This window comes from Tetrahymena thermophila (assembly GCF_000189635.1).
Source record: "Tetrahymena thermophila SB210 genomic scaffold scf_8254671, whole genome shotgun sequence".
In the NCBI taxonomy this organism is placed as follows: Eukaryota; Ciliophora; class Oligohymenophorea; order Hymenostomatida; family Tetrahymenidae; genus Tetrahymena; species Tetrahymena thermophila.
The window spans coordinates 32960-60774 of NW_002476438.1; the positions used below are offsets into that span (position 1 = coordinate 32960).

The following is a 27815-nucleotide window of genomic DNA, read 5'->3' on the forward strand; positions in this document are numbered from 1 at the left end:
CCTTTAAGTAAAAAATATAATATAATTGTAACTATGGTGATAGATACATTTACACTTAATCTGATTTCTATATTTCCTACCTAGATATAAGCAAGTTATTAGATTGATTTTTCAAAATTTGCCGGTATAGGATAAATAGATCAAGACTACTTTTATTGGTATGATTAAAACGGGTAATTATTTTATCAGTTGTTAATTTTACATTTAAATTTATTTTCTAATAAAAAATATAGGTCTATAAATTTTTATTCATTTGCATCCTTATCATTATTTTACTCATAAAATTTTATGGTTAATCCAGTACTTTAAATATATTTTAATCCTTTATCATACGAAATATTTCTTGTTGATGCTTAAAATTTGATTTACTTTGGTCTTCTTAATCTTAACAAAATATTTAGTTAACAGAATTTCATAATATAAGGTCCAAATGTACAAACACTAGTTTCTATTGATAATCTTGGAATATTCATAACTGTAAATTCAAATATCCTAAATATTTATAGTAAATCAAATGGAAACTTGTTAAATCAGATTAATAACTTGAATGGTTTAGTGATTATACCAAGCTTTAACATGATTGCTTTTTGGAATCTAGACAGTAGCACAAAAACTCAAAGTTATTTTGTATTTGATTTATATTCTGTCTTCGATGAAAATTATTATTTTATAGATAAAAACTAATCTTTACTGCCATAAATATATTCTAGCTATGAAAATGCTATGTATGCAATGTCATCAATTGAATCAAGTTTATACAGAATTGATATTCAAAATCAAAATATGAAATTGATAATGAAGAGAGGGAAAAAAATAATTAGATCTGAATAAATTAACAACTAAATTTTAATGTTTACTTCTTTTTCAGAAATAATATTTTATAATAGCACTTAATCGAGTATTATTTCTACCATTAAGTTTCAAAGCTTAAAAATGTATCTAATACAATCTAGCAGTTTATCAAATGATTTATCTTTGAGCTTGATTGCAGTTGTTTCTCCTTTCCAATTATGTTATTTTTAAGCTAATTTTACATAAATATAATAAAATATGCAATTTAATACTTAAGATGAAATAAATGATATAATAACAGTAAATAATAAAATTAGCTTAATAACTTCATCAGCAGGTTCTTTAACTGTAATAAATTTATCAAATAAATAATAATTTTACTTCCAAAATTATCATACTTGTATTTATTAAATAAATTCACTTAATACTTACTTTAAAGAGGATTCGTCTCAAGAGATTTATTACATTCTTACTTATTCATCAAATAAAGTTTTATAAATTGCTCAATTATTAAAATCTAAATATGATCAATCGATTTAATTGAATATTATATTTACAACAAATTATTAATCTAAAATACTGCAATTGTATCTTAACTCTGATTAGATTAATGCATTGATTTCTCTCTAAGACAGCATTTATATTTACAAACTTTGTATATAATGCTTAATATCAAATATACAAGATTAGAATTAGTAATTCTTTTTACCTTTTATTAGACAGCACTTTAAATTTAAAGTTTATGAAGATCAAAAATATATGATTGCTTTTGTAGATTTAATTTATGCAATTTATGACTTAGTTTCCACTGATGCAATTTATATATCGACATAAAATTATCAATAAAATACTATTTATGATATTAATTTAATTGATTCTAATTATATTTTGATATCCTTTGCTAACTCTCTTGAGCTATAAAAATTAAATTTTACTAACTATTTATTAACATCATAAGGGTCTTCGGAAATTATTTACAAATCTAATTCAGGTTTTTTTAAATTGTTTTATGCATAATAAAATTATTTAAATTAAAATGATAAAAATACATTTAATGCTCTAACTATTGTAGGATATGATTTAATATTAGACTAGCTGGTTTTTAATTACATTCCAATAATATAATAAAACTAGTAATACAATTGCATTTAAACTTTTAATGATCCTAATTAGTATATAATGTAATAAAAAATAAATATGTTTTATTTGCTAAATTCTTTCATGAAATACAAAGTGAGTAGCTACTAATTTGTAATAAACTAAAATAAAATTATTAATACAAATAATTCTTAAAATAATAAATATGCTCTTACTATTCCCTTTTACAATTCTAATTTAACTACATCCTTAGTTATAACTGGGTAAAATGTATATATTGACAGAATAAATTACAATGGATTAAGTGATTACTACAATTCAATCACCTTTTAAAATGCTAACTTATATATTAAAAATAATGTCATAATTTAAGGATTCTAAAAAGTTGTTTTTCAATCTTGCAACCTTTACTAACTAAAAGGATCTGCACAGAGTTCAATATCTTATGGAATTTAAATTAACTAGACAAATAATGTTATCATAAATGATTTAATAATTTTTAAAGAAAATATTCCAAATAACTTCTATGGATTTTAAATTTTAAATTTCAACTAAATATAAATTACTGGAATGAGAATTTAAGAAACTTATTTCAAAGAAAACTCTTCTCTTTTATAGTTCAGTTATGGAACTCTTTTGTAGATAGATGGTTTGTAATTTACAGGTAATTAAATTGAGAATAGCCAATTATATAGCTTGATAGATTTAAGAATGATAGAAATAATACAAATAAATAATTCAGTAATTCAGTCTAATTCATAGAATTTAAGACAAAATTAGAATAGTTATTTTATTAGCATTGCCGCATGTGAATAGATAAATCTCTTAAATATAACGATTAGTTAAAATTTAAATTCCTTAGTGATATATGTTCCAAATGTAGCTCAAGTATATTCTGATAAACAATTAAGTAGAATTTAGTTTATAAATTCTACTTTAGTGATGAAAGAAATTATTTATCGATAGAATATTTTTGACCTTAACTCTACATAACCAGTGTTTTTAATTGAAAACTTGAATTAAATTTATATGCAAGATTGCTAATTTAATATCAATATTGCCATGAATTCTTATCTGATATCTTTGTAAAATATTATTTAAACAAATATAGTGAATGCAACTTTTTATAAAAATAAATTATTTTCTTGTTTTCAGTCAAATGGAATAAGTAGTTTATAAATAGACTCATCTATTTTCACTGAAAATGAAACAAATGATTCTGGTTCTTGTTTACTTTTATCTAACTTTACAGAAAGTAATGGCACTAATAGCTATATAAATAACAGCTAATTTAATTATAATATTGCTAAAAGCAGTGGTGGAGCTATATATCTTGAAAATACAGATATTCAAATAGAAAATAGCTTATTCAGTAATAATAAAGCTACAATTGGAGGAGCAATAAGATATTTGGGAATAATCCCAAAATTTGCTTAAAAGATTTTTTAATAAAAAAATAAAAGAAATTTATAGTAGCAATTAAATATCACATTTAAAAATAATTAAGCTTTAATATATGGTCAAAATATAGGTTCAATTCCATCACATCTTATGTTTAAAAGAGATGGAATTTTTAAACCAATAGATTATTTTTTGTTTGAAAACATCAGAAGTGGTGAAGTGCTTTAAGACAATTTATTTTATCTATTAGATGAAGAATTCAACACAGTGAATGTAACAGCATAATAATTAACTAATTTATCACCAAATATTCAATAAGAAATAAAAACCTATCAATTGCTTGTGTAATCAAACAATATTCAGTAACTTGAAGTTAAAGATACAATAACTTTTAACTATGTAAATACAGAAAATAATAATGTATTTAACTTAAATGGAATGAAGCTATAAGGTATTCCTATTTAATAGTCAAGCATTAAGATTATCGCTCCTTTTATAATTAAATATTTATCAAATAACTCCTATGTATAAGGTAACTCATATGATATTCAAGTTAATTTTAGAGAATGTTAAATTGGTGAAATTTACTCCAAAATATCTGAGTAAATTTACGAATGTTCTCCTTGTGCAAATAATAGTTACTCAATAGTTATACCACTCAAAGATTCCAATCAACTATGCTAATCTTGTCCATTTGATTTAGCTGATAGCTGCTATCTTAACTAGATAAATGTCAAAGACGGATATTGGAGAAAAAATGAAAACAGCGATTAGATTATTTATTGTAATAATAAACCAGAAAACTGTAAGTGCTAGTAAAACTCTTTTGGATTATAAATTGCTTCAATAAACTGTTGTATTTAAGGTTTCATAGGTAAATATTTTAATTTATTTAAAAGTTTTCTGACTATTTTTATTTAATTTAATGAAGTTTTTTCAACTTAATATTTGTTTGTTTAAACTTTTAACCCTATTTCATTTTTAGAAAACATTATTTAAATATATAAAATATTTTAGGACCTCTATGTGAGGTATGTGATAACTATGGCAAAACATGGGGTTAACGATATGGGAATTCGAAAAAATATACTTGCACTCCATGTAATTAATATGAAGAAATTTTGTTATAGCTAATATTATAAATGCTCATTTTAACTCTTTACTTCCTTTACTCAGTTAAAAAAGCTGTTGATAAAGCTTCAAGATTAATCATTTGCTAAACGCTAAGGAGATTAAATTTTCTTCTTATTGGGAAGGCTGCTGAATAAAATTAAGTTTCATTTTATATTAAACTCATCATAAATTTTATATAGGTAACGTCAATCATATAAAATTCATAATTAAATTTTCTAAAATTTTCTTTTGTTGATACTCTTAGCATGATAGCAATCCCTTAGAATTTATAAAGTAATTCGATTGATTGTTTACTAGCTTAAATAAATATAATCCCAATTGAGTTCTTGAGAGGAATATGGGTTTCTATTCAGCCTTTCTTATTCTTAATCTTATCATTTTTAATTTATTACATCTTTTTTGTAAAATCTATGTATCACCACTAACATAGAAGATTTATTTACGTAGCCTTTACTTTTGCGTTCATCTCATTTTAGAGCGGAACTGTTACTTAACTAGTTTTATTGATGTCATGTATTTAAATAGGTGAAAACTATTACATTAAATCTTAAATTAATAAAATTTGCTACTCAAGCGAGCACCTGAAATATACAATTTATTTAACACTGCCACAACTTTTGATATGGATGCTATTTTTACCATTATTCATACTTTGGAGAATAAAATAAAAAGTAAAAACTCTTACAGAGCCTATTTAAACATATAAATACGGATTCATATGCTCAGAATATTCTATTAAATATTTCTATTGGGAATTTATTAGAATATTTTTAAGGTTATCAATAATTATTCTAGGGAATATTTTATCTGATGAATATTTATCAGTTAAGATATTTCTTTCTATTATATTGCTTTAAATATATAACAAGTTTTTGAATAAGTTAAAACCTTACAAGGATAAACAATCCTAAAGCTTAGACAAACAGTATAATTAGATGATATGCTTACTATTTTTGCTTTATTAATTACAATTTAGCACAAAAAACATCTTTCTCTAAAATATATCTGCCTTCTTTTAATTCTTTATATATATTATAAGTCTTACTATAGTAGTAGTAAACATATTTTACTAAACCGTCAAATCAAATTAACTATTATATGAATGTATCATAAAAAAACTTCCTTTCCTTAAAAAGAGATTAGTCAAATCTAGTAACTCATTAAGAATATTCTTGCTATGGAAAAAAATCAAGTAAATCACTTATTTCTAATTTATCTACATTTTTATTTTATTATAACACTATTTATAAATCATATCTATCAAACGTTTTTTTAAATATTCACAAATTAATTTATCACTCAAAACATTTTTTATGGTATTAATTAAATGGAGTCTTACTTTAAGAGAGCATATTTGACAATTTTTAAATTTTTTTATTTAATGTAATTAGGTAAAATTTTGATAGATATAGAAGATTTAAATAGAAGTAAAAATAAAAATTAAAGAATTAATAATTAGATTCTCAAACTATGGTATATAAATTTAAGGCTATTAAAGATAATAATAATTTAAATTCTAATTGCTTTAGTAATCATAATTTAAAATCTTTAGAAACTCCTTAGTATAGCTAATTTAGGTAACCTAGTCTTACTAAATTACAACTTTAGTAAAATACTCAATAATCAAAATAATTTGAAAAGATGATAAATCACAACTCAAATTAAAAATTTCTATTAATGAATAGCAGTGGAATTGACTCAAGACCAAGTATTTAGCAGAGAGAAGAAAACTAAATTTAAAATTTAAAAATTTAATCTTTCAGATCAAGTAGAAGCATTTAAATACCCTCAAACGGTTTCTAAACACCAAAAAAAAATAGAAATGAAATTTAATCTATCTTTAAAATGTTTAGTGATTAGCAAAACTAGTTATAAAATTGAAGTATATATTTTATTCTTTAATTATACATATTAATCCTGTTTAAATGAATATTTTATTTAATTTAATTTATTTTTTATTACATAAAACTGAAATCTTTTTTATTTTATTCTTTTTAAAAATTTTTTTGCTAGGTTAAACTATTTTTATTTTAAAAAAGAATTTTAAATTATTCTACATAAAAATTTTAAATTTTAAATTATTGTACTATAAAAAAAATTGTTTTAAAGTTACTTTGTTAATTTTATTTTATGATTAAATTTACTTTACTAAATTTAATAACATCTTTAAAGAACCCTTAAACAAAAATATTTATTAAATCACTAATAATTAATTAGAAATATATAAGATTGTATGAATGCAATGTTTATTGTTTTACTTTCTTTTAAACAAGGTAATATAAAATTAAAAATCTCTCTATATATGATGACTAATTTTACAATTTTTATTAATAATATTTTTTAAATAATCTTAAAAGCAAGCAGAAATTCAATAAAAATATTTTTATAATATCAACAATTTAATAAAAAAAAAATTTTAAATAAATATAATATCATAGATTTTTTAATAAAGATGTTAAAATAATAATGATATTATGATGTTAGATCTTAGATCTATTTAGGTAAAAATTAAAAATTTATGATCCAAGACAATTTGTATAAAAAATTACTTTATTTAAATAAATGAACCTAAATTTTAAAAGATTTTTCTTTTATATCTAATACTTAAAATTAGATATTTTATTAATTCAAAGAATTGTTTTTTAAGAGATGCTTGAATCTAAATAAACTATAGATAATAAATATAAAAATATATATTTAAATTAAAATATATTTTTTACTTAACTAAAAATAACTTTTTAAATTGTGATTTAATTAGTTGGAATCCATTTTACTTTTTAAAATAAAAAATAATAAAATTTGTTTTTTTGGTAGTTTTCTTGTAAACAAACGTAGTTTTTGATGAATTAATTTACTTAGTCATATTTAAAATAAACTAGCAATAATACATATTTTAATAATCTTTTAAATTCACTTTACCTCTATTAATAATTGTATATTATATTAATTAGAAATTTAATGAAATGTATTTTGAAAATTTAAATAATTAATGTCCTCACAATTTTATTAAAAAGATTAAATGATATGAGGAAAATAATATTTTATTTATTTAATTATTAAATAATAAATGTAAAAAGCATTTAGAATTTCATATTTTCTTGTTTGCTCTTTTTTAAAATTGATCACTTTCTTTTTAATTAAAATAAATCATATTCTATTTTCTTAAATATTCTAATTAGTTTTTATTTCCTTTAAAAACGAAAGAATAGACTTTTTTTTGATATAATTTATTAAATTAAAAAAAATTGATAAAATATGGAAAAAGAAAAAAAACAAAGTAAATGCAATATTCATCCAAACTTAAATAATAATTTTTTATTATTTGAAGAAGATAATATTCACACTAAAATTTGCTTTAAATGTGCAAAAGAATAAACTGAGTTTAATGATAAAATTATAGATCAAGATGAATTTTTACATGCAGATTAAAATTATATTTTCTCAGGCTTTCCTCCTTTAGAAGATAAAAAAATCTATAAAATTATATAAAATTTATAAATTTAAAAAGATAATTCTATTTAGGAGATGTTTGTTGAAAAAATTAATGATTATTTCATAAATCTGAAAAAATAAATCAATCAAAAAATAGATTTACTTCACAATCAAGTTAAGCAAAAACTTATTTAAATGGAAGATCTAGACAAGAATTAAAGAGACACCTTTTTAGATATTTACAACGAAATATCATCTAAGTTTGATATTTAATAATTGTTAAAAGAATAGTAATAAGATTCTGAATAACGCTTAAAAGAAATAATTCAATAAAAATACTAAAATATTAAGGAAAATACTGATAAATTATAAAAAAGGATTGCAGAATATTCAAATACCATAACAAAAATTGATTTTATAATTCCAAATTTAATTTAATAAAAATTACTAAATTTAATTGATGGAATAGACTTTTTTAGTAAAGATATTGATAATGTAGATTTTGAAAAATCTAAATCATATGGTTCTTCATAAAATTTATAAATATAAAGATTGTAAAATGGATAAATCTAAATAACTTAATCAATTGATAATCATCATGGTGTTTCATATGCAAATTTTATCTTGGATCCAAACTAGAAGTATATATTTAGAGTTAAACTATAAACAAATTCTCAGCCTAATAGCTTTTTATTAATAGGTATTATCAAAGAACAAGATAAAGATAATAAAGAATTATATAATACAATATGTTATAATGAGAGAGGAAATAATAATACAATAACAAAGGTAGTAAAAGGAAAAAGTGTGTTTGAAGGAAGAAAACCAGATATCGATAAAGAAATAGAAGTGAGGATCCACTTAGCATAGAAAATGATCAAAGTAGCAAATTATCCAAATTATGAAAATGTAGCAGAGTTATAAAATAATTAGCTTATTTTAGAAAACACATAGTATAGGTTTGCAGTTGAACTATATTATTGTGTCCATAAAATAATAATAACTCATATTTAAGTTGTTGATGAATTTAATCAAAATATGTGAGCTTAATCAAAAAAAAAAAATCTAAATGCATGTGGTAGTTCTATATATAATCCATTTGAATGGAAGCTAATTTTTTTATTTCAAATTTAAATATTTTGATGTTATTTATTGTGTAGAAGTTTAATCTTTTAAATATAGAATGAATGAGTTTTAAATTTAATAAAATTAGAAATTTTTAGGAAAAAAGAAATTTTATTTTTATTAAAATAAAAAAATTAATAGAAAAATCATAAAGATTGATTTTAATTAAAATTATTAATATTATTAATTAATTAAATTCTATTATAAAATTATTTATTTTTAAATAAATAATCTTCAAATGCATCAGCCATATATAGCAGTGAGAAGAAAATCAAATTTTAAAAAGCTTAAAAATTTAATCTTTCAGATCAAGCAGAAGCATTTAAATACCTTCAAACGGTTTCTAACCACCAAAAAATAATAGAAATAAAACTTAATCTATCTTTAAAATATTTAGTGATTAGCAAAACTAGTAATAAAATTGAAGTATATATTTTATTCTTTAATTATACATATTAATCCTGCTTATATGAATATTTTATTTAATTTATGTTATTTTTTATTACATAAAACTGAAATCATTTTTATTTTATTATTTTAAAAAAATTAATTACCAGGTTAAACTATTTTTGTTTTAAAAAAGAATTTTACCTTTTAAATTATTCTACATAAAAAATATAATTTTAAATGATTGCCCTAAAAAAATAATTGTTTTAAAGTTACTTTGCTAATTATATTTTATGATTAAATTTACTTAACTAAAATTAATAACTTCTTTAAAGATACATAATACAAAATTAAAAATATTTCTATATTTGATAACTAATTTACAGTTATAATTTTATTAATAATATTTTTAAATTAGCTTCTAAGAAAGCAGAAATTCAATTAAAAATATTTTATAATATCAAAAATTTAATAAAAATTAATATTTTTAAATAAATAATATCACAGATTTTATAATAAAGACATTAAAATAATAATAATATTAGGTTAGATCTTAATATCTATTTTAACAAAATTTTTAAATATTTGATATAAGATAATTGATATAAAAAATATGAAAACTTAAAATTAAAACCATCTAACCTAAATTTATAAAAGATATTTCTTTTATTTCTAACACTTAAAATTAGATTTTTTAATAAATGCAAAGAATTGTTTTTTAAATGATATTTGTATCTCAATAAATGATAGATAATAAATATAAAGCAATATATTAGAATAAAAATATATTTTGTACTTTACTAAACATAGCTTTTTGAAAGATTATTTAACTAGTTGGAATCCATTTTACTTTTTTAAAAAAATAATAATAAAATTTGCCTTTTTGGTATTTTTCTTGTTAAAGTACCTTTTGATGAATTAATTTATTCAGTTATCTTTAAAATAAACTAACAATAATAAATATTTTAATATCTTTTAAATTCATTTTACATCTGTTAATTATTTTATACGACATTAGTTTAAAAATTCTAAGATTATTTTATTTTTTAATCTTCGATCAAAATATTAGTTCATAGTTATAAATCAAAAAATTAGAAATTTAATGAAATATATTTTGAATATTTAAATAATGAATGTTCTCACAAAAGATTGTAAAAAGGTTAAATATAATTTGAGGAAAATAATAGTTTATCTATTTAATATTAAATAATAAATGTAAAAAGCATTCATAATTTCATATTTTCTTGCTTTCTCTTTAATAAAATTAATCACTTTTTAAATAAAATAAATGATATTTTATTTTCTTAAATATTCTAATTACTTTTCTTTCTTAAATATTCTAATTACTTTTTATTTTTCCTTTAAAAACGAAAGAAAAGTCTTTTTTTTGATATAATTTATTAAATTAAAAAAAATTGATAAAATATGGATCAAGAAAAAAAACAAAGTAAATGCAATATTCATCCAAACTTCAATAATAATTTTTTATTATTTGAAGAAGATAATATTCACACTAAAATTTGTTTTAACTGCGCAAAAGAATTAACTGAGTTTACTCATAAAATAATAGATCATGATGAATTTTTACATGCAGATTAAAATCATATTTTCTCAAGCTTTCCTCCTTTAGAAGATAAAAAAATCTATAAAATTATTAAAAATTTAAGAATTTAAAAAGGTAATTCTATTTAGGAGATGTTTGTTGAAAAAATTAATGATTATTTCATAAATCTGAAAAAATAAATAAATCAAAAAATAGATTTACTTCACAATCAAGTTAAGTAAAAACTCATTTAAATGGAAGATTTAAACAAGAATTAAGGAGACATCTTTTTAGATATTTACAACGAAATATCATCTAAGTTTGATATTTAATAATTATTAAAAGAATAGTAATAAGATTCTGAATACCACATAAAAGAAATAATTCAATAAAATTACTAAAATATTAAGGAAAATACAGATAAATTATAAAAAAATATTACAGAATATTAAAAAATCATAAACAAAATTGATTTTACAATTCCAAATTTAATTTAATAAAAAATACTAAATTTAATTGATGGAATAGACTTTTTTAATATTATTTGTAACATAGAATTTGAAAAATCTAAATCATATGGTTTTTCATAAAATGTATAAATATAAAGAATATAAAATAGATAAATCTAAATAACTTAATCAATTAGTGATGCTCATGGTGTTTCATATGCAAATTTTATCTTGGATCCAAACTAGAAGTATATATTTAGAGTTAAACTATAAACAAATTCTTAGAGTGATAGCTTTTTATTAATAGGTATTATCAAAGAACAAGATAAAGATAATTAATAATTACATGATAGAATATGTTATAATGAGAGAGGAGATAATAATACAATAACAAAGGTAGTAAAAGGAAAAGATGTATTTGAAGGAAAAAAAACAAATATCGATAAAGAAATAGAAGTGAGGATCCACTTAGCATAGAAAATGATCAAAGTAGCAAATTATCCAAATTATGAAAATATAGCAGAGTTATAAAATAATTAGCTTATTTTAGAAAACACATAATACAGGTTTGCAATTTAACTATATTATTAGGTTCATAAAATAATAATAACTCATATTTAAGTTGTTGATGAATTTAATTAAAATATGTGAGCTTAATCAAAAAAAAATATAACTAAATGTATGTGGTACTTCTATATAAAATCCTTTTGAATGGAAACTAATTTTTTCCTTTCAAAATTTTTTCAAAATTTTAAGGTTTTTTGGAAGAAAATTTTGGCTTGGGCCGGTGTACCCAGAATCATATTTTTATGATAGAATGTAGATCTTAAGATCTAGTTATCAAAAATTTATAATCTAAGATAATTGATATATATACAAAATTGCAAAATTTAAAATTAAAACATGATAATCTCAAAGGATATATTAATTTTGAAACATAATTTGATTTATTTTTATTTAATATACATAAAAGAAAATCTATCAAAGATATTACTTTTATATTTTATATTTAAAATAAGATATTTTAACAAATAATTGTCTTTTAAATGATATTTGCATTTCAATAAATGATAGATAATAAATATAAAGCAATAGATTTGAATTAAAATATATTTCATACTTAACTTAACATAGTCTTTGAGAATATATTATTTAACTAGTTGTAATCCATTTAAGTTTTTTAAAATAAAAAATAATGTATTTTTTGTATTTTTCTTGCTTTTTTAAATAATAAATCATATTTTATTTTATTAAATATTCATTTATTCTTAAATATACTAATTACTTATTTTTCTTAGATATTCTAATTATTTTTCTTTCTTTCTTTAAAAACAAACAAAAAAATAGTCTTTAATGATATAATTTATTAAATTAAAAAAATTGATAAAATATGGAGATCTTAAAAATAAAAAGCAAATGCGTTGAGCATGGCTTAAGTAATAAACACTTATTCATTTAAGAAATTAACATTCACACTAAAATTTGCATTAATAGCGCATAAAAATTACTTAAGGAAAGTAATAAAATTGGTAAAATAATAGAGTATAAAGAATTTTTATCAGCAGATGAAAATCATATTTTTGAAAACTTTCCTCCTTTAGAATATGATAAAATCTATGATCATATAAAAAATTAGAAATTAAAAAAAGATTTACCTATTAAGGAGATATTTAAAAAAAAAATAAATGATTATTTCATAAATCTGAGAAACTAAATCAAACAAAAAATAGATTAACTTCAAATTGATGTTGAGCAAAAACTTATTGAAATGTATATAAACAAAAATTAAGGAAACACATTTTTAGATATTTACAACGAATTATCATCTAAGTTTGATATTTAATAATAATTAAAAGATTAATAATAAGATTCTGAATAACGCATAAAAGAAATAATTCAATAAAAATACTAAAATATTAAGGAAAATACTGATAAATTATAAAAAAGTATTACAGAATATTAAAAAATCATAAGCAAAGTTGATTTAACAATTCCAAATTTAATTTAATAAAAAATACTAAATTTAATTGATAAAATAGACTTTTTTAATATTATTAGTAACATAGAATTTGAAAAATCTAAATCATATGGTTCTTCATAAAATTTATAAATATAAAGATTGTAAAATAGATAAATCTAAATAACTTAATCAATTAGTGATGCTCATGGTGTTTCATATGCAAATTTTATCTTGGATCCAAACTAGAAGTATATATTTAGAGTTAAACTATAAACAAATTCTTAGAATGATAGCTTTTTAGTAATAGGAATTATCAAAGAACAAGATAAAGATAATTAAAAATTATATAATACAATATGTTATAATGAGACAGGAGTTAATAATACAATAACAAAGATAGTAAAAGGAAAAGATGTATTTGAAGGAAAAAAAACAAATATCGATAAAGAAATAGAAGTGAGGATCCACTTAGCATAGAAAATGTTCAAAGTAGCAAATTATCCAAATTATGAAAATGTAGCAGAGTTAAAAAATAATTAGGATATTTTAGATAACACATAGTACAGGTTTGCAGTTGAACTACATTATTAGGTTCATAAAATAATAATAACTCATATTTAAGTTGTAGATGAATTTAATCAAAATATGTGAGCTTAATCAAAAAAAATGTCTAAATGCATGTGGTACTTCTATATATAATCCATTTGAATGGAAACCAATTTTTTTCTTTTAAAATTAAATATTTTTAATCTCATTTATTATGTGAGGATAAAAAATTGAATTATAACATGTTTATAATTTTTTAGACATTACTAAAATAAATTTATTGAATTTTAAATTTAATAAAATAGCAGTGAGGAATTGCCCTTTTTTTATCAAAAAAATAAGAGTGATACATAAGGAATAATCACAAATTATTTTTCATTCAAAAATGAATATTTAAAATTAAAACATATAATTAAGTGTTTTTTAACTAATCTACATATTAATTAATCATGCTTAAATTAATATTTTATTTAATTATTGATCATTATTTGTTATTACATAAATAATTTGAAATTATTTTTATTTATTTATTTAAATAAAATGAATTACTTAGTTAAATTATTTTCAATTAATTAAATAATTTTAAAAAGCAATACTAAATTATTCAACATAAAAATATTAATTTACCATTTTTATCTTAAAAATTATAAAAAAGCAGTTAAAATAAAAAAATAGTTTTTAGTCTACATTATTTATTTTATTTTTTGATTAAATTTACTTAACTAATATTCAATAAAATTTGAAAGAATCTTGATTCAATAATATTTATTTAATTACTAAAAATTAAATATATTAGATATAATTAGTTAGTATATATTATATTACTGTTTTAAACAAAGCAATAAAAAATTATTTTATCTTTTTATATTTGATGGCTAATTTACAATAACAATTTTTATTAAAAATATTTTTAAAGACACTAATTAGGAAATATAAATTCAAAAACTATAATAATACCAATCATTTAATAGAAATTAATATTATTATAAATAAATAATATCACAAACTTTTAATAAAGATTTAAAGTAATAATAATATTATGTTAGATTGATTTTAAGATCTATTTAGTTAGCAAAAATAAATTTAAAATATCTAAACTTAAAATTAAAACTTGCTAAAAAATAAATATGTTTTAATAATTTTGAAAAATAATTTCATTTTTATTACATATAAAAGAAAATCTATAAATCTATCTTGATAAGATATTCCCTTTATATTTAATACTTAAAATTAGATATATCAATAAATACAATCAAAAGGTTTTTTAAATGATACTTGCGATTCAATGGATGATAAATAATAAATATAAAAAAATATATTTAAATTAAAATATATTTCATACTTAACTAAACATTATCTTAGACAATATTATTTAATTAGTTTTAATCCATTTTACTTTTTCAAACTAAAAAGGAATAATATCTATCTGCGTTTTTGGTATTATTATTTTAAAGTAGCTTTTTTTGAATTTTCTCAGTTATCTTTAAACTAAACAAACAATAATAAATGTTTTAATAATCATTTAAACTCACTTTACCTCTGTTAATAATTTTTTAGGATATAAATTTAAAAACTCTAAGATTATTTCATTTTTTAATATTCGATCAAATAATCAATTCATAGATTTAAATCAAAATAGTAGAATCTATTGAAAAATATTTTGATTGAAAATTTGAATAATAAGATTGTTTGTTAAAAAGATTAAATATAATATGAGGAAGATAATTATTTATCTATAAAAATCTATGTAATAATAAAATAACAAATTTAAAAAGCATTTATTGTTTCATATTTTCTTGTTTAATCTTTTTTTAGAATTGATCACTTTATAAATAAATTAAATCATACTTTTTTTCTTAAATATACTAATTACTTTTTATTCTTAAATATAATAATTACTTTTTAATATTCCAATTAATTTTCTTCTTTTAAAACAAAAAAGAGTCTTTATTGATTGATATAATTTATTTAATTTAAAAAAATTGATAAAATATGGAAAGAGAAAAAAAACAAAGTAAATGCGATATTCATCCAAACTTCAATAATAATTTTTTATTATTTGAAGAAGATAATATTCACACTAAAATTTGCTTAGTTTGTGCAAAAAAATTAACTAAAGATGTTTATAAAATAATAGACCATGATGAATTTTTATTTGCAGATTAATATCACATTTTCTCAAGTTTTCCTCCTTTAGAAGATGAAAAAATCTATAATATTATATAAAACTTATAAATTTAAAAAGCTAATTCTATTTAGGAGTATTTTGTTGAAAAAATTAATAATTACTTCACATCTCTGAAAAAATAAATCAATTAAAAAATAGATTTACTTCAAAATCAAGTTAAGTAAAAACTTATTTCATAAATGGATAATCTAAACTAGGATTAAGGAGACAAATTTTTAAAGATTTACAACGAAGTATCATCTAAATTTGATATTTAATAATTATTAAAAGAACACTAAGAAGATTCTGAACAAAGCATAAAAGAAATAATTAAAAAAAAATACTAAAATATTAAGGAAAATACAGATAAATTATAAAAAAGTATTGCAGAATATTAAAAAATCATAAATAAAGTTGATTTAACAATTCCAAATTAAATTTAATAAAAAATATTAAATCTAATTGATGATATAGACTTTTTTAGTAATAATAATATTGGTAACATAGAATTTGAAAAATCAAAATCATATGGTTCTTCATAAAATTTATAAATATAGAGATTGTTAAATAGAGAAATCTAAATAACTTAATCAATTGATTCAAGTTATGGTGTTTCATATGCAAATTTTATCTTGGATCCAAACTAGAAGTATATATTTAGAGTTAAACTATAAACAAATTCTGATCCTAATAGCTTTTTATTAATAGGTATTATCAAAGAACAAGATAAAGATAATTAAAAATTATATAATACAATATGTTATAATGAGAGAGGAGATTTAAATACAATAACAAAGGTAGTAAAAGGAAAAGATGTATTTGAAGGAACAAAAAAAAATATCGATAAAGAAATAGAAGTGAGGATCCACTTAGCATAGAAAATGATCAAAGTAGCAAATTATCCAAATTATGAAAATATAGCAGAGTTATAAAATAATTAGCTTATTTTAGAAAACACATAATACAGGTTTGCAGTTGAACTATATAGTTGTTTTCATAAAATAATAATAACTCATATTTAACTTGTTGATGAATTTAATTAAAATATGTGAGTTTAATAAAAAATCTGTCTAAATGCATATGATAATTATATAACAGTTTATATCCAAAAATTTGATAAATTATTTTAAAAACAGCTTATTTAAAAAATAGGCCAAGATAAGATAATTAATTAATTAATTAAATTTTTTATCTTAAAATTAAAAAGTTTTCAATGATAACTTCAATAGAAAAGCTAAAATTCTACTCAAAAAATAAAAAAATAAATTTATTATTTGTTTATTCAAAAAGAAAAAATAATAATAAATTTTTAACATTTGTCTTTTTCTTCAAAAATTAACTGATTAAAACAATTCCTTATAAAATGATTAAGAAGGTTTCTTGTTTGATACTCAATCTGACATATAAAATTAATATCTATTATAATTTATTAAAAATTATTTAATTTAATAATACTAATTTTTAATTAATCAATAATTAAACAATATTATATGTCATATAAATTCAAATTTATTAAAAAAGACTGAGGTGATGCGAGATTCTCAAAAATGAATTTTAATCAGTCTCCTCTTTTACAATACCCCCATTAACTATTTTCAAAAAAGTCTCATGAAAAAAGTTTTTTATTAAATTTAAAAGGAGAGTAAAGTTAGGGAAAGGCAAACAAACACATTTAAAAAAAATAAATAATAATTATAATCTTTATAATTGAAAACATAAAATTAAGTTTAAAGAATTTTAGTTTACCTTAAATTTAATTTAATTAAGAAATAACAATTAAAAAAAATGACTTCTTTTAATAAAATTATTAATTTAATTTCTAAAAAATAAAAAATTATTCGATTTACATTATCATTTTTAAAGATAAAAACATAATACTATTAATTTTATATAATATAGAATTTAAAACACTAACATAATCAATCATAAATATAAAAATAAATTTGCTTATTGTGAAATTATGAATGAGTAATAAATACTGCTTGAGACTAAATTAACCTTGCTCTTTTAATAAAAAGGTAAAACTTCTGAATAATTGGACAATCAATTAAATCATAATTATTTATTTATTTACTATTTATTAGCTAACTTTATTCAAAAGTAAAAAACACACTAGACTAAATTCTTAAGCTTAAAAGCCTTTCTTTTTAGTTGTTTCTTATATTGCTATTAGATTTAGTTATACCTATTATTAAATATTCAAAATTTTTAATTTTTATTCTTAAAATAGAAACACTCTAAATTAAATTTAAATACATTTTTATTATGTTAATCAAATAAAATATTAAAATTCGAGCAATTTATTATGTTTTTAAATGAAAATTTATATATTTTATTCAATAATTATTAATCTCTCTAATAAACATTTTTTTTCATAAACTTTATAAACTTTGAATTATGTGCTTCTTTTTCCTCAAAAAATTAAATAAATAAATAAGTAAGTAATATTTTCTTACGATAAGTAAACTATCAAAGATTAGAGGTTAGTTAGTTTTGCTAACTCAGAGCTTAAAGCAGTAGCACCTTCACCATCAATATAATTGGAGCTTTATTATTTAAGTTGCCAATTATTGAAATATAAATATAGAATACATAAAAATAGAAAATGAATTAAAAATGAAAATTAGATAATAAAGTAAAAAAAGAGAATAAGAATTAAATTAATTAATTTTAATTTAAGCTATATTTAACAATTGAAAACTTGAATTAAATTTAAATAGTATATTACCTTAAGTAAATACTCAAAGCTAACAGATTTGGTAATTTACATAATTCAGAGCCTATAACAAATGCTCCCTCATTACGCAAATTAATTTTTCTTATAATTATAAAAAAAGGTTAAATTTTATGAATAAAAAATAGTATTTAATTTAATTTTAAAAAAATTTAGTATTTAATTTAAAAAAATTCAATAGATTTAACAATAAGAGTTTACCAATAGAATAAAATAAAGTTTAATAAAAAATTTTAATTTATTCATTAATTAACAATAAAATTTTAGTTTCTTTTTGATTTAATTTTGAAATCATCATTAATTAATTTTTTGTATTTTTTTAAATTTTGATTTTATTTAGATAAATAAAAATGAAATAAATTGGTTTGATTTATTTACCTTAGTTAAAGATTTAATATTTAGATATTAGGCAATTTAGATAATCCTTATACTAAATATGCTGCTCCCTTACAAGTTATATTATTTTCACTTTATTAATTAATAAAATATCAGCTCAATTTAAAGCAATGATTCATTATATTATTAATTAAAAAAATTTTATTCAGAGTTAAAATATTTATTTTTTATTGTTTTTTTTTTTTAGTTTTTTCGAAATATTTATTTAATTTTTATATAATTTTTTTTTTTGAAAAACTAAATAGATTTTAAATTAATTTACTTGAAATTTAGTGATAAAGTTGAGAGATTAGTTAATTTTGTTAAGTCATTACTTAATTCATAAATGCTCCTTTCACTAATATTGTTTCTCCTTTGTTTAATAAAATAAAATTTTATAAGAATTAAGAGAGTTTGATAAATTAAAAATATTTGAAAGAATAGTATCTTATTGATAGAAAATAATCAGTAATAAATAATTAGTAATAGAATAACTTAATGAGAAAACATTTGTTTATGTAGTTATTCAGATTTATTATAATTAATTAATATATTTTTTAGCAATTTAAATTATTTTTTATGGAGATATTAATAATCTATAAACACACACACATTGATTAAATACCTATTTCTACAATTTGCAATATTTTTTTTTAATTTTTGAAAAAAATTCCTCCTAAAATATGTTTCTAAAATTTATTAAGGACATTTTTATATATTTATTTAGTTTTTTATTGATTAAGTTTTTCTTAGATATGTTTAAGAAAATAATAAATAAATTGATTATATATATTACTCTAATGTAAGTTTTAAATTAACCAAATTAGTTAATTTTGATAATTGAGAACCTAAGGTAATAACTCCTTCATCAAAAATTCTATTTCTCCTTTTAGTTTTAAGAAAATAATTTTATAAATTATAAAGAAAAAGTAAAATATAAGAAAATTAAAAACAAATAAAATAAAAAGAAGGAAAAAAAATTATATTTTAGTATAAAATATAAGCTAAACAATATCTTAAAATCATTTCTTAATTTTCATTTTTATGTTTATAACTGTTAATAGAGAATTAAATTAGTGAGCTTTGTTAGTTTAGCTAATTCAGAATCTAAGCTGAATAAGTTATCTCTCAAAATAAAAATTTTAAATTATTTATAAAAATATTTTACTTTCTACTGCAAATTTATTTATATAAATAAATAAATTAATAAAGTTAGCCATTCAATTTATAATTAATTTATATTTAAATTTAATCTTTAACAAAAGTTTCAATAAATAAATATGATTTAAATAAATTATTGAGTTTTAATAAAAAATATTTTAAAAGAGAATATTTTTATTTTAGAAATTTTTGATAAAGGTTTACTCCAGATCAATTTATAATATTTAGCAATTTAAGCAATTTTAGAGCTCCTCAATTTTGTTAACAATCATCTTCTTTTTTTTTTTACCCTTTCTAATTTATTTTCTAAAAAAAATAATTGAACGATAATAATCTTTTATACTTATTTTATATAAGCTTTTATAATTAAGATTGAGTTAATTAATCTTTCTTTCTTTGTATTTGAAAAAAATAATATTTAAAAACTAAATAAAAATATTTTCCTAAAAAATAAAAATTAATGAATTAGATTAAAATTATAGATATAAATAAATTAATAAATATTATTTTTTATTTTTTGATTTTATAGTTTTGTAGTCTGTGATAGTTACTTATTTATTTATTTTTTCAAAATCTTTTTGCAACTAAAACATACTTTTAATATAATCTAAAAATCGATCCAAAATCTTTTCTGAATTAAATATGTAAAGTAATGTAATTAATCACAAAATAAATATTTTATTCAAAGAAAATTATTTGATATTTCTAATTTTTCTATAAGCATAAATTAATTTATTTTGTGCTTGCTACTATAGTACTTTGCAATATTAAAAAATAATCGTCGCTATTTATTAGCAATTATTTAAATAATAATTAAATAAACATAATTAAATTAAAGATTATGTATGTATTAAAAAATTATTTTCTGATTTACCTTATTATTTTTAAAAATATTCCAATTAAGTTTTTAGTGAAATCTAAATTTTTGATTGGTAATTATTTTATTCTTTAATTTATTTATTAAATTAATTTTCTTATTTAATTTAATTTTTAAATGAACAAATAGAGACAAAATTTAAATTATTTACATAAATTACAATATTATTAAGGAAATATTTTTATAGATTTATTTGAGTATTAATTTCACACAGGACTTAGAGCCATTTTAATATATTAATTAATGATTTAAATATATGGGTCAGCATCTTTTAATTGAAAATGGAATGTTTTTGTATCTCCTAAAATAATAGTTATTCTATTTTAAGATTGTTTTCCAAATTTAACAATTTCACTCAATTTAAATTAGTCAATTATGTCTTTAGATTACTTTTCTAAAATTAGAATTTCAAAAGGCTTAATTGCAACTATAGCTTCTTCTACTGTGCTATTTTAAGCAAAGGAATTTCTTTAATAAGAATCTGATGTGTAAAAATGACATTCAAATTGGTGAGACATAAAAAGAAAGCTATGCTTTTTAAGTGTATTTAAAAATAGAGTCCTAGCTTAAGAAGAATCACATTAAGGTATCTTATTGCAAAGTGAAAGTGCAGCAGTTTGCCAGTTATTTATCAAAGACTCAGACTTTTCGTTGATAGGAATATATTCATGAAGTTTCAGTTTAACGTTTTTAAGGATTTTTTAAGCCTCTTAGATACTGTTATAATCATTAATGAGCTTAAGTAAAGCCAATCTAACAATTACATTATCTTACAAAACAAATCTGCCATTTAAATAATCTTAACAGCAGTGAGCGAAATACATGAATATTGAATCTATGTCGTATTTATTGAATTTAAAAAAGTTTTTTATTTTAAATATAATTTTTGCAGAAAAGCTTTGCTTTAATTTTTTCTTTTTAATTAAGTCTTTTTCATTCTCCCAACAGCTATAAATATCCATAATTTTTTCGTCATCTCCTAAAATATTCTCTTCAATTATTACTTTATTATTCTCATCTTATGAGTCTAAATTCTCAATAGTAATTTATTCAATCAGGCAGTAGTTTCGCTAATTTGTTTCTATTTCTAATTCTCTTAATGCAAAACTAATAGCGCTACTAATATCAGTATAGCTTTCTACAGCAATAAAAATACAGCGATTAATATAAATATAAATAGGAACCATAATACTCTTTCTGTTTTCAATCATTTATATTTCTTGTTTAGTAGGCAAGTAAACTCTGTTTTTTTTATAAAATTCATTAAAAAATAAAAATATTTTTTTAATTGATTAAATTTTTTTAATTTTTGTTTATTTTTAAGCATTTAAAACATTTTTTTAGATTTTATATTAAAAAGAATAAATTGTTTAAGTTAAATTAAAATTTTTTTTAAAATTAAATCTTTTTTCAATATGACATTAATTGATTTATGTTATAAGAAGATGCTTTTTTGAATGAGTTAATAAATTAATTACCTTGGAGATTAAAAGCATTTTCTTATTCTTGTGAAAATAAATTTACATCTTTATTTATTAATTTCATCTTTCTCAGTTAATGTTAAATTATAGAAGCAGTTTAATAGGGGATATATAGTGTTTGAGCTAGTACTAATGAAGCTAGAATAAATAGCCATTAACGAATAGTATTTTTTCTTTAAGCTTAGATCATCAGTTTGCAATTGTTTAGCAATTTATAAGAAAACCTCATCTTGCAGAGAGCTATCTTAATCAAAGCACAATTCTAAAAGCTTATAAGCTTGCATCTATTTTATTAATAAAAATTATAAAAAATACTTTCTTTTTTATATATTTATTATACCCTTGAATCTCTTTTAGATTTTAGAACTTCTGAATATTTTAGTATTCTCGTGAATGCTTTTATTGCAATTGGTTCTAAGAGAGGTGATATATTGGTTAAAGGCTTTTTCAGAGGTTCTTTTTAATGGAAACCCTACTTTTCAAAAGGAATAGTCCTTCCCCAACTACTTCTCTTTTTGTAAATGTCTTTACAAAATTGGATGTAGTCGTTTTCTAATATTCTTTATTTAAGAGATTCTTGTATATTTTATATATTGAACATGCAGTCTTGTGAAAGATAAACTTTGTCAATGTTAACTTATCCTTATAATTCTTCAGGTGTTTATCTATTTTAAACATAAAACGTTTATTTAGGTTTTTGATATTTAAATAATAATAGTATTAATAAAAAAATATAAACTCCAAATTAAATTATTAAAAAAATAAATGAATTAATTAATTAATTACTCTGGGTTTAGATAGTTGTCAATAACGGAAGTTTCTTTATCGTCATTGTCATCATCAAAAGTATCACTTGATTGCATATTTCTTTGGTCTATTTTCTTCTGGTTAATTAAATTAGTCATTCGATGAGCTAGTGTACCTCTTTTTAGATTTTCATGGATCATTTTATCGTGATTAGGAATTTAGTCAACAAATGACATATTTAATGATTAATTTAGAGAATCCATCTAGAATGAGTTTTCCTCATTAGATTTTTTTTCATTTGAATATTCATTAGAGTTTTCAGTGTTCATAGTCATTTCTTTTGTAGTATCAGGACTGACACACATTTCCATTCCTTGAGTCTGATATTGCTAGAGTTATATTTATTGCTTTTCTTCTTATTCTCTCTTTTTCTTTTCCAACCTTTATTGCTCTTATAACTATTTTTATTTAATCTCTGCTTCTCTTTCAAGCTAATCCTAAATTTACTTTTTCTTTGATTATACTTTAGCCTTGTAGTTATTAAAGTTTTTCTTCTTAATATGATAGTCAAATAATTTCATCATTAAAGCTAAGCTCTTTTTCTTTCTTTCTTTTCTCAGTTATTCAATTATCAAATCTTTCCAAATTCCAAAAGCCATTTTCTTAAATAATTTTACTCTAATAACTTTGACTCTAAACACAGATGCCTTCATGCATAAGAATTTCTTTCTTTGCTTTTTCATTTTATACATCGCAGCTAAGCGTCTGAAGCATTTAACAATTTTAGATAATCTCTTCAAATTTGCCAGAATATTTTTTTTAAACTTAAAAACTTTAAATTAGTGTTGAATGTGCTTAGCAAAATCATTTTTCTTTTGGAACCACACGTGAAGTAATTCATCTAATTCTCTACCAACATCATCCTTAGTAAAAATCTTAGTCTTACCATAAAGTAATTTCTTCTTATCTACGTTTGGCAAAAGCTAAGCTATTATATCTTCACTTATTTAATTAAAGTTAGCTTTCTATTCTATTTATTTCTTCAGAGAAACTCCTCTAAATTTTTTGACCATATCTCCATATTAAGTGTACAAGTCTTTAAAATTTTTTCTTATTTTTAATAAACAATATGTTGGTTGTCAAAGATATTATTAAATTAAATAATTTTACCTATAAGGAAATCCTTCTTTTCTAACATAAATAGCTTCTAGGACACCTAAATATCTTATTTATATAAAAGCATATCCTTGTAAAAAGTAATCTTTTTTCTTAACTTCGTTTGGTTTAATGCATCTAATAAAATGACAATCAGCATTCATCAATTCATCCATAAGCTACTTCATTTAAAATCTGAACTTTGCTCCTAAAAATTTATCATTTTTTGAAGGCTTTTTAGGCTAACTAATAATAAATTATTTTTGTTTAACCTCTTCACCAACAAGACCTTTTTTTTAAAAAAATCGAAATAATTTTTATTTTTATTATAAAAATAAATTTTAAAAAATACCTAAAAATATATCTCCAAGTAACTCATTAGTTGATGACAGTACAGTATCAATAATATCTTAGCTAATTTCAGCTTTATTTTTTGTTCTAAAATTATTTATGCAATACTCAACATTTTTAGCTGTGTGCTTGATTACAAAAGAATCCTTTAAATAAAAGAAATATCATTTACTATTTACATTAAAATATTTAGTTTTTTTACTGCGCTTGACTTATTAAGGATAAAGAATTGAGAAGATTTATGGGTAGAACATATTTTTTAAAATAGTTGCTAGTCAGTCGAAGATCCGAGAGAGGAGCTCTCATCAAGGAGATCAAATATACCTTTCGGATATTTATCCATCAAATCAATAACTTCTTAATTATCAGTGTAGCTTAGCTATCCAATATGATCTTTTAGTCCCTCATTGATAAACTCCTACTCTTCGGATTTGAAGACGTAAGAAATATATAGCTGCTATAGCTTCTCATTAGTATAATTGATGCACAATTGCTCAAAACTGTTCACTTTAAACACTTCGAAACCAAAAATATCGAGTAATCCTATTGAGAGACATTATTCTTGAAGCTATTTTTCAGACAATTCTGATGGGAGAACAGTAAGATTTAATCTCTTAACTAACCATGTAAAAAGGTTATCATATAAAGTTCTAGCCAAGCTATCTCTATTTGCATAAATATCTTATTCATTAAGTGGTGACTCAGTAATATCATTACCAACTTTACGCCTTTTAATAAGAAGACATCTCTCCAATATATTATATTACATATCAAGTAAATCTGCTACTTTTTTAGAGAAGTCAATCCCAATAATACTGCAGGGCTTTGAATCAGTGAGAGTTGTTTTATCAAATCTGATGTTTCCCAAAAGTAAAATAGCACACAAAATCCTCCAAATAGTGTTTCTCTCGTGTTAAGAAAAATTCATCCTAGTAAAAGAATCTTAAACTTCATTGTATAGTGCATAATCATCAATTGTGCTAACTTCATAGCATCCGCCATCTTTTAAATATTAAAATTGTTCTGGATCAAAAGGTAATCCATTGTTTGGATCCACTAAACCTAATTTTTTCTTGTCAGCAGCAGAACAACCCTTGAGTAAGTGGTAGAAAATATGATAATTTCTTTCATCTATTATAAGAATAAAAAAAACAATAAATTGATTCAAAAACAAACAATGAAATTTATCAATATTTAAGTTAAGAAATAATCAAATTTATTGTGAGAATGATTAAGTTAAATATTTTATTTGCATAAATTAGGTATAAAGTGAATATATTCGATTTAAGATCATAAAAAATAATCCATGGCTATATAATTAAATAAATTGAGAAATGAATTTTATTTTACTTTATCCCTAAACAGTAACTCTACTTTTTTCAAGTAAGTAATTAGTTATGGAAGCTCCCTGAATTTTATGCGACTTTTTATCAACTAAGATACTGACATATTTACCAAATCTACTTGAATTGTCATTTCTAACAGTTTTAGCATTTCCAAACGCTTCTAGGATAGGATTACAACTCAATATTTTATCTTCTATGGAAGACTCTATTAATATATATATATATATTAATAAGCAATAAAAATATTAAATAGTGGTAGGAATAATTTGTTATAAAGTAATAGTTTTTAATTTATAGAATGACTTTTAATAAACTTCTTTCTGAATTGGAAAATTAATCGTATGTAATATGTAGTTAAGACTTCATTCATTATTTCTCAATAATAAGCAGCAGAGAAATATATTTTGTAAATTCCATTAAAGTTTTAAGAAATTTACTCAAATTTATTTTAAAATTAATTACCTCCTTTTGAAATCCTAATCACTGTATTTGAATCATGATGACTCATTGTAGTTAAAAATTTCATCGCTAATTTTGCATTTTCTGTTTTTCCTGCACCTGACTCTCCACTAATTACTATTGCTTGATTTTTCATATTCTCAAACAGTTTACTAAAAGCTTATCCAGCTACTGCATATGTATGAGGAGGAGTTTCCCTTTAATCAATAAATCCTTTACTAATAAGCTCATTTTAATACATAAGTAAAAGTTGTTCGCTCATAGCACTTTCTATATATTTATATGGATTCATCACGATTAATGTTGGCCCAATATAAGTATAAATAATATCTTTAGAATATCTTAATTCCAAATTGTTTATAATTTCTGCTTCATTCAGGTTATCCATTCTTACCATATCCGAAAATCCGGTTTCAGGCAATTAATTTACTTGATATACCTTCTCGACACTTACTTCATCAGGAATAGCCTCATTATCTTCTTTTTTTGTTAATTTTACTTATGTTTTATCCTTATTTATATCAATAATTGTCGCTTTCATAAAAACTTTCTTCGTCTCTGGTTCTTCCTTTCCAACTTCTATCCAAGCTGGAGTATCTGGAACCATCCAAGTAGTATTAACCTTGCTTTTTTAATTAGCTTTTGCTGCCATATGCTTTATAGTTAGTTATTTTTTGTTTGCTCTAAAATAAAACTCTACCTCACTCTATTACACTAATTTGCAAGGAGTTTATATTCTTTAAAATTATTTGATGTAAATATCTTTGCGAAATTATTATAAATATATAATAATAATAATAATATATTAAAATTATCATCTCAAACACATTTGTTAATTATAAATTTTAAGGCACAATGTAATTATATACAAGCCCAAGTCATTAAGGCATTGCTTGCTAATCATATATTTATTTTGTTGGTTGATCTTTTTACCTGATGCTTTCACACCCATTAATTTTTCTTTCTAATTAAGATCAATTTATGAATTCTTATCAAACATTATTTAACTTAGTTGCATGCATAATTCTAAGTTTGCTATTCATTTTCTAATTAATTAAAATATTAAATATTTCAAATGCAAATATTAATGCTATT

The 27815-nt window shown here is 20.1% G+C and overlaps 8 protein-coding genes across 8 annotated transcripts; 6 read left to right on the forward strand and 2 right to left on the reverse strand. All coding sequences in view use genetic code 6, as the record gives it.

The window, feature by feature from the left end:
• Window positions 1-2460: 2460 nt before the first annotated feature.
• Window positions 2461-4711, forward strand: TTHERM_00423310 (transmembrane protein, putative; the record flags this gene model as incomplete). Its single annotated transcript, XM_001013707.2, has 3 exons — window positions 2461-4165; window positions 4309-4604; window positions 4670-4711. 3 exons carry the CDS (start codon window positions 2461-2463, stop codon window positions 4709-4711), a joined length of 2043 nt encoding a protein of 680 aa, XP_001013707.2.
• Window positions 4712-5051: 340 nt separating this feature from the next.
• Window positions 5052-6306, forward strand: TTHERM_00423320 (transmembrane protein, putative; the record flags this gene model as incomplete). Its single annotated transcript, XM_001013708.2, has 2 exons — window positions 5052-5617; window positions 5817-6306. 2 exons carry the CDS (start codon window positions 5052-5054, stop codon window positions 6304-6306), a joined length of 1056 nt encoding a protein of 351 aa, XP_001013708.2.
• Window positions 6307-7680: 1374 nt separating this feature from the next.
• On the forward strand, window positions 7681-8971 carry TTHERM_000423321 (hypothetical protein; the record flags this gene model as incomplete). The annotated part of the gene is made up of 2 exons (XM_012797039.1): window positions 7681-8498; window positions 8558-8971. 2 exons carry the CDS (start codon window positions 7681-7683, stop codon window positions 8616-8618), a joined length of 879 nt encoding a protein of 292 aa, XP_012652493.1. The 3' UTR covers window positions 8619-8971.
• Window positions 8972-10882: 1911 nt separating this feature from the next.
• On the forward strand, window positions 10883-12229 carry TTHERM_00423340 (hypothetical protein; the record flags this gene model as incomplete). The annotated part of the gene is made up of 4 exons (XM_001013710.2): window positions 10883-11261; window positions 11532-11609; window positions 11715-11927; window positions 12118-12229. Exons 1-4 carry the CDS (start codon window positions 11065-11067, stop codon window positions 12227-12229), a joined length of 600 nt encoding a protein of 199 aa, XP_001013710.2. The 5' UTR covers window positions 10883-11064.
• Window positions 12230-12751: 522 nt separating this feature from the next.
• Window positions 12752-13972, forward strand: TTHERM_00423350 (hypothetical protein; the record flags this gene model as incomplete). The annotated part of the gene is made up of 1 exon (XM_001013711.1): window positions 12752-13972. One exon carries the CDS (start codon window positions 12752-12754, stop codon window positions 13970-13972), a length of 1221 nt encoding a protein of 406 aa, XP_001013711.1.
• Window positions 13973-15859: 1887 nt separating this feature from the next.
• Window positions 15860-17086, forward strand: TTHERM_00423360 (hypothetical protein; the record flags this gene model as incomplete). The annotated part of the gene is made up of 1 exon (XM_001013712.1): window positions 15860-17086. One exon carries the CDS (start codon window positions 15860-15862, stop codon window positions 17084-17086), a length of 1227 nt encoding a protein of 408 aa, XP_001013712.1.
• Window positions 17087-18128: 1042 nt separating this feature from the next.
• Window positions 18129-20897, reverse strand: TTHERM_000423369 (transmembrane protein, putative; the record flags this gene model as incomplete). The annotated part of the gene is made up of 7 exons (XM_012797040.1): window positions 18129-18219; window positions 18491-18580; window positions 18763-18852; window positions 19147-19236; window positions 19427-19516; window positions 19940-20029; window positions 20509-20897. The coding sequence occupies 7 exons, from the start codon at window positions 20895-20897 to the stop codon at window positions 18129-18131; spliced, it is 930 nt and encodes a 309-aa protein (XP_012652494.1).
• A 490-nt stretch (window positions 20898-21387) lies between these two features.
• TTHERM_00423370 (myosin head protein) lies at window positions 21388-27372 on the reverse strand (the record flags this gene model as incomplete). The annotated part of the gene is made up of 9 exons (XM_001013713.2): window positions 21388-22423; window positions 22660-22946; window positions 23003-23327; window positions 23449-24519; window positions 24580-24853; window positions 24917-25061; window positions 25118-26046; window positions 26266-26466; window positions 26724-27372. The coding sequence occupies 9 exons, from the start codon at window positions 27370-27372 to the stop codon at window positions 21388-21390; spliced, it is 4917 nt and encodes a 1638-aa protein (XP_001013713.2).
• Window positions 27373-27815: the final 443 nt, after the last annotated feature.